The sequence below is a fragment of the Dreissena polymorpha genome, chromosome 9 (assembly GCF_020536995.1).
Source record: "Dreissena polymorpha isolate Duluth1 chromosome 9, UMN_Dpol_1.0, whole genome shotgun sequence".
Taxonomy (NCBI): domain Eukaryota; kingdom Metazoa; phylum Mollusca; class Bivalvia; order Myida; family Dreissenidae; genus Dreissena; species Dreissena polymorpha.
The window spans coordinates 15437265-15447583 of record NC_068363.1 but is presented as its reverse complement, the minus strand read 5'-3'; the positions used below and the strand labels follow the sequence as shown (position 1 = coordinate 15447583).

At 36.1% G+C, this 10319-nt stretch overlaps 1 protein-coding gene across 1 annotated transcript; it reads right to left on the bottom strand.

Annotated features, from left to right (window-relative positions):
• Window positions 1–2006: 2006 nt before the first annotated feature.
• Window positions 2007–8842, bottom strand: LOC127845878 (uncharacterized). Its single transcript, XM_052377054.1, has 3 exons — window positions 4477–8842; window positions 2384–4320; window positions 2007–2024 (listed from the first exon to the last, which is right to left on the bottom strand). Exons 1-3 carry the CDS (start codon window positions 8840–8842, stop codon window positions 2007–2009), a joined length of 6321 nt encoding a protein of 2106 aa, XP_052233014.1.
• Between the last annotated feature and the right edge of the window lie 1477 nt (window positions 8843–10319).

Below are 10319 nucleotides of genomic sequence, written 5' to 3'. Positions count from 1 at the left end.
GGCGTGTAACCTGTAGATATTTCATTGACCAGTATTACATGGGGGTTAAATATATGTAAATGGTAGGGTATACATCATATAAGAGTTACTGTAAACATACTTTAAATACTTCAAAATCACATTGAATATCCATGGAATTTAGTGAATCATTGCATTTCCTGAAAAAAAACACTTGCCATTATAGCACCCGACATTCAGTTCGGGAAAAGCTTCTGTGGGTTTCATGTTGTTGGCCTAAAGTACCGGAGCAGGTTGTTCAGGCAATCGATTCTATTGTAGAGCACTAAAAGGTGGGCTGGTTTGACGCCTACATGGTCCACTAGGGCAGTGTCTGCCCTCGCATGAATCAAAAGGTCATCTGCCTTTGGTTGGTTTGTAATCACTGCCAGGTGCAGTGGGGTCTGGCAGAACAGAATTCAAACCATTTGTATGGTATATTCTCTTAATTTATCTTCATTCTTCAAATTTCAAAAAGCACTTATATGTTCACTAAAAATATTAAAACCTTTTCCAAATTTATGTCTACTAAAAAAGGATTACAACTTTTTACACTTACAATGTCCACTAAAACATTTTACACTTATATGTCCACTAAAAATGATTGAAACCTTTTACACTTGTATGTCCAGTAAATAAAAACTTCATACTTTTCATTAGATGTCAACTGGACTGAAAGATGCCCATATTGGTTTGTGGTCAGAAAAATAGCTGTCAAAAACACCGGTCATCAAGATCCTGTCATCCAGATTTGAATATATATGATCAAGCAGTGTCCGACAAATTTCTTATTTTTCAGGTAGCCCACTGGGCTACCAATAAAAATATTTGGTAGCCCATAAAATTTTCCTACAAAATGATAAAAGGCAGGTTTTCATCTTTATTTTATTTCTTCATTTACATATACATAATATGTATACATACATATACATAATACAGCAAGTAGTCTGATGTACACAGTCAATATCGTAAATCAATGTTACAGTACAGGCACCGTGTACTTAAATGTAAATGTACCAAAGAAAATCATATACTGCATGTAGATATAACATGTATGTGCACATGTATGTGTACCTAAATTCGGACAGCACGTTAAATCGGAAACGTAAATATAGCGTTTAGATGATCAATACGATTGACTGAAATTGCCCTTTTTAACAACAAATACCGAGTTTCAAGAAATCAAGAGTATTAAATCATTTATTTACCTGTGTCCGACTTTAAGTACTGTCCGAATTTACGTATTGCATCCGTATGTTACGACACTTGTGCGCAGTCAGTATACAATACAATAATTGTTTCAATAATGAAGGAACTGATACAGCGTAACGGTAACGATACAGCGTGTTTACACTATATTTTATTAAGAGGAAATGTCAATGCCAAATAATTCGCGAGATAACCCGGTACTTTAGTTGAAATTCACAACGATACTTTTAATGGAAATTAAATGATCTCCATGTTGTACCCGCTACGAAATTTTTATTCACAAATAAATACACTAACGCCAATCTTCGCGCGCTTTTTATCTGGACAAAGAAATTCATTTATTAAATGTAGAATTTTGTAACCTAAAATAGCTGTACACAACGCGTGCAAACCGTGGCAGGTGATTTACGCATGTTGCAATACAACGGTCCTGATTTGGAGCTTATTTCATCATATCTTTAAATAGATCCATATGCCGAAATTCATTTGACACTTTAGAAAATTTCAAACATTTTTGTTTATGACTCTTATCGTCTATATTACCCACCCATAATTTGGTTTTAAAAATATAAATCGGGCATATATGGTATTATTGATTTACAGTCGATTAATCCAATTATTAATTGACAATGCAAACTAATTAGCAGGTGTTAACCGCGTTCACACCGTTGTTATTAATTTTCATTTTCGGTTTCGTTACCGTTTTGAAGAATCCGCTATTGTTTTGATTTATTTAATGTTTTGCGTCCTTGGATATTTAACGACATCAAAAACGTTGTCGGTATTACTCATTGTTGCGGTTAACAAAGAATTCCATACTGCGAAATGAAGTCGCATCATGTGCGCCAACTATACAACCGGCTCCCATTATATTATTAACAGACGACAAATGTTGATTCTGATTGGATGATTAAAATACACTGTTACTGTTTACGACATTACCGCAAGTGATCGATGACTGATTAGATAATTGATTGCACTTTGTTATCGGATTATAAGCAATACACAGTGTACAAACACATGGTCAGCGAGTTTATTCTACATATGTCCGTCAATAAACCGGGCTACCGCTCTTATGGATTTATAGTAGCCCGGCGGGCGTCAGCTGGAAAATTTCAGTAGCCCGATGAAAAATTTCGGTAGCCCCCGGGCTCCGGGCAATGGATTTGTCGGACACTGGATCAAGTATAGACTTATAGTCTGTAGTAGGTGTCGTGATGTACTGATGGAAGCCAGAGAGTGTCTCCAATGGTGTATTTGATTTAAGGTCAATATTGAAATCTCCCAGAATGATTATAGAACTTGATGATAAAGGTGACAGCAAATCTTGGAGGAAATAATTTGTTTCACATCTTGATATTTTTGGTGACACATATAAACATACAACATTAATGTTATAAGGATTCAAATTGATAGTTACTGACTCAATAACTCCTTGAGAAGGAATAATTTTCATGTGATTCCTGATTTTGTATGCACAATGTTTGTAATATACAGCAATTCCATATGGAGATCTTGTAGAGTCAAATTCACTCAAAGAACAGTCAAAGCGCTTTAAATGGTAGCCGGTAAGCATGTAGTCTTCTATGTTGTCTTTTTTAGACAGTTTTGTTTCTACGAAAATATTCACATCTGCTGAATTAAAATTAGGATCTAGCTCTATATCCAGAAAATGAGCATGCAGAGACCTTGCATTGTGAAACATGACAGTAATATTTTTTTCATCAATATTTGTTGGGAAAATTAATGAATGACACAATTTCTTTTCAAGAAAAAGTCTGTTCATTTCATCTTTAACTGATGAGCTAACACATATCTTCCCTTCATTTAAAGTGCGGATGAAGACTTGATTCAATGACTTCACTCTGCTCAAGGCTACATAGTGACAATGACATCTTGATCTTCCTTCAAAATCTACAACTGCTGCCTCCATAGTGTCTCCTTGACATCTGTGTGCAGTTTTTGCTGAAGCTGGTCTCAGAGGGATCTGAGTCCTGAGTACCTCCGCATTTCTATATTTGCCCACTGGAAATTGTCTTTTAATTTCTTCAACTGGAGTCCAAGAATTAGGAATTTTCTGTGTATAGAGGTGTAAGTGTGATTGTCTAGTTTTTATTCCAATTTTGTCATTCTCAAATTTCACCCACACAATTATACCCTTATGAGATATTTTTGAGTGTGTTAATCCCATCACTTGACCAGATGCACCATTGGCTAATCCATCATCAACATCCACATTGGTAGATAATTCTACTCTTGACTGCAGTGATATGCTAAGGGTTTTGGAGAGTCCCATTGTTTTTGAAAGTTTATTTGGTATTTTCTGTATTATTTCATCTTTGACATTTTCTGCAACATCTCCTATAACAACATCCCAGGCAGTGAGGCGAATCTTATCAGTCTGACTTGCTAGTGTATAAACTAAGTCATTGTGTGCATCAACTTTTTCATTGGTCATAAAAATATGTGTTGTGTTTGTTGGATATTCATTTGTCAAGTAGGAGGTTCCGATAACTCTAGTTTTCAGAATGCTTATGTCTTCATTGTTATGATCTCCTGTGCGCAAGCGGTTGAGTAACTCCGCATAAGGAGCATCATCTTTTTGTCTCATGATTTGTGTCAGACAAAATACTTCAAACAAATCCTTCCATAGATTTCTTGCAAGTGGTCCATAGTCATCTTTTAGATTGTTGAAGATCCAGTCATCAAACACAGGTTTCAATTGGTAAAAATCACCAACCGCAATGACAGATAAGCCTCCAAAATCCTTAATGTTTCCCATAATCTCCTGCAATCTCAGATTAATAAAATTAAACATGTTATTTCCAACCATAGAGCACTCATCTATAATAAGTACACGGACAGATTTAAAACTACATCTTAATGAATTGCGCTTTTCATTTGACAATTTTTTATACTGAAATCCTTGTGAGGCAGGAATCTGAAAAATATGATGTAGTGTATTGCCACCTATTAAAAAGGCTGCCTTTCCTGTTGGTGCTCCTAGTAAAACTTTTAAGTCATCTGGGTTTGCACCAGGTTCTTTATTCAAGTAGCGCAACAACATCTGGTAAACTGCATGGGTCAAGGCTGTTTTTCCAACACCTGCCCCACCTGTTAAGAAGGTAAAGAATGGGGTGTCTGAGTTCTTAACCTTATGAAGTACATAATAAAAGAAAATCCTCTGTTGTGTATTAAGTGATCGGATCAACTGAGTATATTTATCATCAGTTACCATGTTTATAACACATGATTCCTTTGTTGCTGTACCTTGTACTCCTAACCCAACATTCAACTCTACTGCTTCTGGTGAACTGTCCTCTGGATCTAGTGAAGCAAACAATGGATCAACTTCAAGAAGTGCACATTCCTCCTCAACATGCTGTGTATTTGGAGCTACTTGGTTCCATTGTTCTTGTAGTACATCTTCATCTATTTCTTGAAGCTTTTCCACTGCCTCATCGATTTCCTTTGTCTTGTGATTGTATTCTTTTATTTTCTCAGTAATAGTGTCATTGATATTAGTCAGTACCTGAAATTGTTCACAGTATGACTGAGAAAGACCAATTAATTCATCTTCGCATCTCCATGGATAAAATAACATTAATGATTCTCTGTAATAGTTCTCAGAATCTTTATCAGGATGAAACCTAACATAACGGATACATACTTGTTTTTGTCTTCTTACAAGCTTGTAACCATTGCCTAGTTCATAAAATTGTTTGCAGTTTTCATCATATGGCTGATCGTTTTCATCAGAATTGTAATCCATAAAAGTCTGTTTCCTCTTTGTAGCACTTGTCTGTCTGATTCTTTTATATTTTGAAACATAATCAGCTAGGCAAAGTGTGTCCAACTGGGGTGGTCTTCTACTGTATTGTTGTAGAATGCCTTCTGCAATGACATCATCACTATCATCTGGCAAATTTTCAATGGTACTGAAGTCTTTTAACATCACTGTTCTTTTTTCTACAGGACTGGTGTTTATGAAAATCACATCTCTTGTTGCTTTGTACAATGGTATTTGCAGCAAGGTGAATACTGCTTCTTGTGCAGAAATTTCTACATTGTTCAAAAACTTGTTGCCAATGAACTTAACCTGTTGCCTGATGTCATTATTTCCCTCTCTTGCTTCTTTTGCAGCATGGTATAGTAGATTGCTCATTCCTCTCTGACTTTTTGCTATATAGCTAATTATGTACATGGCGCAGGAGTATGCATCTATAACATACTGTAAATCCATATTTGCACGCCAACATTTGAGGAGAATAGGGTTGTAGTTGTTTATTCTTGTTTCTGATAATGACCTTTTCAAAAACACTCTTGGTGAAGATAATGAAGATCTCACTGCTTTCAAATAATCTTCCTTATTCATGTTCAGGAGGGTTAGGAATTGGTTGAAGTCTAGGTCATGATCTTCTGGTTTGGGTTTATGAAGGAATTCGCTGATCTTATCCCAACTGTGTTTATGCTTTTGTTCATCTTCACCTACTTCACACTGCAGAGGCTGGAGAATAATTGTCTCATCCATTGGCGGCAAAGGAAAATTAAAGCGGCATATTGGTTTGTTGTTTTTCTTACAGGTCCTAGAATGTGAATGTGTTTGTAAGTTAATGAGGTCCACAAGCTCTTCTGATTTCGCACAAGTGACATATTTGCGGATGAAATGTAAAACATCTTCTTCTTTATTTTCTTCATACTTTGGAGCATCCTTCACCCACACAAGCATATGAATATGTGGGGAGCCTCGCATCTGGAATTCCACTTTGTAAAAGAAATCTTGTATTTCACCTACTGGGTGTGAAGAGTTGTTGAGGACAGTGTTGATGAATGTTCTAACCTGGTAATCAAAATGTCGTGCACATGTCACAGGATCTTTTTTCACCAGCTCTTGTTTCTTAAACCATGAAAATTGATGGACTTCTTCTTTGGAATACTTCTTTTTGTCAACTGTTTCCCCTAGTATTTGCAATAAGTGTGTCCATCGGGTATCTGCTGATGAAAAAGATGCAAACCATGTTGGTATGCCAAGATATCGTATCAACGCAAAGAGGTCTTTCTTTACCTTTTCCCAATAAGGTGGTGATCCACGAAGTTCTTTGAACACTCGGAAGCCTAAGTCAGTGTGAATTATTGTGTTTAAGTTATCTCTAGATTTCAGGAATCCAGCAGTAAGGTTTTGCTGCTTTCCACATGTTTTTCGAAGACAGATATTGGCCTTGTCTAAAATATGTTTCATCTGGACTTTTTTCAATTTGAAAAAAAGATTTGGAATATGTCCCGCAACTCTTCTATCAGTGCGTCGGAGTTCAGATTTACATAAATCAGTATAATGAACTTTTACATCATAATCATTTTCACTTTTCATTTCTTTGCCGCAATATAGAGAAGGAAAAGATAATGATTCTGCATGTTTGTCTAAAAAAATGCTTAATGGGCTACTTCCTTCACCTGGTGCAACTGACAAAATGTCTCTGGTTTCTTCCATTATATTTTGTGCTTGCAGTAGAGTATCCAAAGGACCTGCACTGGCCCCATCTAATGGATCTTTATCAAAAACACCTTCCAACCTTTCATATTCCAAATCATCATTGCTTTGTTGTTCCTCAAGGCTTAAATCCGAATCAGTTTTATGATGTTTCACTGAGTATTCCATAGTGCCAGTCTCCACAAGTTCAATAGGGTTCACATCTGTACCAGACTTTAGGTGTTGCTCCCACTCTTCATCAATAATGATACCTTCTTGCTGATACAAAATACTGTGCTCTGTGAGCCACTTGATTGCACCTATAACTTTGTTTGGTCGCACATATTCATAAAGGTAGTGCTGTTTATAGCCAAGTCTCCTTTTCAGTTTTATTGGAATGCACTCATCATCACACTGTCTTCGTGGTAAAATTCTTGCTGTTTTATTGACATCAGTTGGCACATTGACAACATTTCCTGTTATGCTTACTTGGCCCCCTCTTGGTAGCTCTCTCATCTGCATAAACGGAATTCTTGCTGCTACCAATCTCTCTTCCAGTTGTGTTAAGTCTAATTCTTGCGGTAGATTTTCAAAAAAAACACCATTTTGTCTAGATAGAGGAGGTATTCTATTATTGGATACATGGGATTTACATGTTGAACAAATGTACACTTTTCCATTTGAACTTTTGATTTCCATTAAACAACTATCTTTTAAAATGTCATTTCCTTTTTTCACTGTTGATAGTGAGGTAACATTATTTTTATACCAGAGTTGATCACAAATGGTGCATATAAAGTTTGGACCACTCCGTACTTTTTTGTGAAAATTATTGATCATGTTTTTTTCCATATTGTACTTCTTCCTTTTTGTCTCTTGTTCTTTGAAATTAGCATCAACTCGTTGTCTTTTCTTATTTATTTTTTCATGCTCTCTGTTTTCAGAAGAATTTCTTTTTCTTGTACTTTCACTCTTTTTGTACTCATCTGACTGTCTTTTGACTCGCATTTGTATTTTTTCATGCTCTCTGTTTTTAGAAGAATTTCTTTTTCTTGTACTTTCTCTCTTTTTGTACTCATCTGACTGTCTTTTGACTCGCATTTGTATTTTTTCATGCTCTCTGTTTTTAGAAGAATTTCTTTTTCTTGTACTTTCTCTCTTTTTGTACTCATCTGACTGTCTTTTGACTCGCATTTGTATTTTTTCATGCTCTCTGTTTTTAGAAGAATTTCTTTTTCTTGTACTTTCTCTCTTTTTGTACTCATCTGACTGTCTTTTGACTCGCATTTGTATTTTTTCATGCTCTCTGTTTTTAGAAGAATTTCTTTTTCTTGTACTTTCTCTCTTTTTGTACTCATCTGACTGTCTTTTGACTCGCATTTGTATTTTTTCATGCTCTCTGTTTTTAGAAGAATTTCTTTTTCTTGTACTTTCACTCTTTTTGTACTCATCTGACTGTCTTTTGACTCGCATTTGTATTTTTTCATGCTCTCTGTTGTTAGAAGAATTTTTTTTTCTTGTACTTTCACTCTTTTTGTACTCATCTGACTGTCTTTTGACTCGCTTATGTATTTTTTCATGCTCTCTGTTTTCAGAAGAATTTTTCTTTCTTATATTTTCTGTTTGTTTATACTCAGCTGATTGTCTTTTCTTTTGCTTTCGTTCTCTATCTTTTTCTCTCACCACAGCTGAATTGCTTGAGTTTTTAGCCTTTGCTTCGGACAATTGAAGCTGACGTAGAATTTCTTTTTGTAGTAGGTCTGTTCCTGTAAGACTTAAACTGTTTTGTTGAACACTCATCACAGGCTCAAAATGATTTGTATTTCTATGTTTTATATATATAGCTACATTTGGCAATCCTACAGACGTTCTTTGTAAATAGTCATGCTTAAATTCTGCCCATTTCCAATTTACACCAACTTTAGTGTACATATATATATTTGATTGTAACAGATTTGCTGCAGCAAATATTTCCACTTCTGTTGCCCACTGACCAATTTGTTCCATTTTTGATGTCATTAGGTACTCATGAATTTGGCAAGGGGAATGCATAACTTTTTGTATGGGGATGACATGCATGTGAGCACAAACTGCCTTTCTCACCTGGAAGTGCTGGCTCTCACTACCCGTTATAATGTAGGACAGTGAACGGAAGAAAACAGTTTCCATCCCCAATAATACTTTCTGTTGCCAGTGGTTCTGTATCACGAAGCATGAGCAAGCTCCTTGCAGCTGTAGTAGATTGTTTTAAAAGTTGCAATTTAAGTTGTGAGCAAAAGGATGACTGCCACTCAAAATCAATAGGTGAAAATGTTCTTATTTGGAATTCATTAATTTCTTCATTATTTACTGCTCTGAGGTGAACACCGGAATCATTGTTACATTTGTGTGATAAAAGTTTTTGGTTAGTGCTATATAGCAGCTTACAATTTTTGCAGAATGTACATTTGTGCTTTTCTAAAAGATGCTCTGTTGAAAATGTTCTTTTACAAAAATTACATGAAAACTGGCCTTTACAAACATGTGTCTTCAGTCGTTGGGTAGAGGAACAGATAATATTACACGTTTCACATCGGGGACATGTATGTTTGGAAAGTCCCTTTTCTGTAGTAAATTCTTTGAAACATGTTCTGCACCAATAGATGTTTCCATTATAAATGTGAGCTCCACGGTTTCCAAGAAGAAAATTCATGTCTGGAATAAACAAGAGCACCACATAACGGGTGCGCTCGGCTACAGGTTCAGTTTTGAACAAGGGCTGTTTGTAAAACATGCATGCCCCTCATATGGGCTGTCAGTTGTAGTGGCAGCCATTGTGTGAATACTTTTGGGGCACTGTGAACTTGACCTTTGATCTAGTGACATGAAAATCAATAGGGGACATTTGCCAGTCATGATCAATGTACCTCTGAATTTTCATGATCCTAGGCCTAATTATTCTTGAGTTATCATCAGGAAACCATTTTACTGTTTCGAGTCACTGTGGCCTTGACCTTTGACCTAGTGACCTGAAAATTAAGAGGGGTCATCTGACAGTCATGATCAATATACCTATGAAGTTTCATGATCCAAGGCGTAAGCATTCTTGAGTAATCATCTGGAAACCATTTTATTATTTCGAGTCATTGTGACCTTGACCTTTGACCTAGTGACCTGAAAATCAATAGGGGTCATCTGCCAGTCATTATCAATGTACCTATGAAGTTTCATGATCCTAGGCGTAAGCCCTCTTGAGTTATCATCTGGAAACCATTTTACTGTTTAGAGTCACTGTGACCTTGACCTTTGACCTAGTGACCTGAAAATCAATAGGGGTCATCTTCCAGTTATGATCAATGTTCCTATGAAGTTTCATGATCAAAGGCGTAAGCATTCTTGAGTTATCATCCGCAAACAATTTTACTGTTTCGAGCCACTGTGACCTTGACCTTTGACCTAGTGACCTGAAAATCTATAGGGGTCATCTGCGAGTCATGATCAATGTAACTATGAAGTGTCATGATCCTAGGCAAAACCGTTCTTGAGTTATCATCCGAAAATCATTTTACTATTTCCGATCACCGTGACCTTGTCCTTTGACCTTGTGACCTCAAAATCAATAGGGGTCATCTGCAAGTCATGATCAATCTACCTATGAAGTTTCATG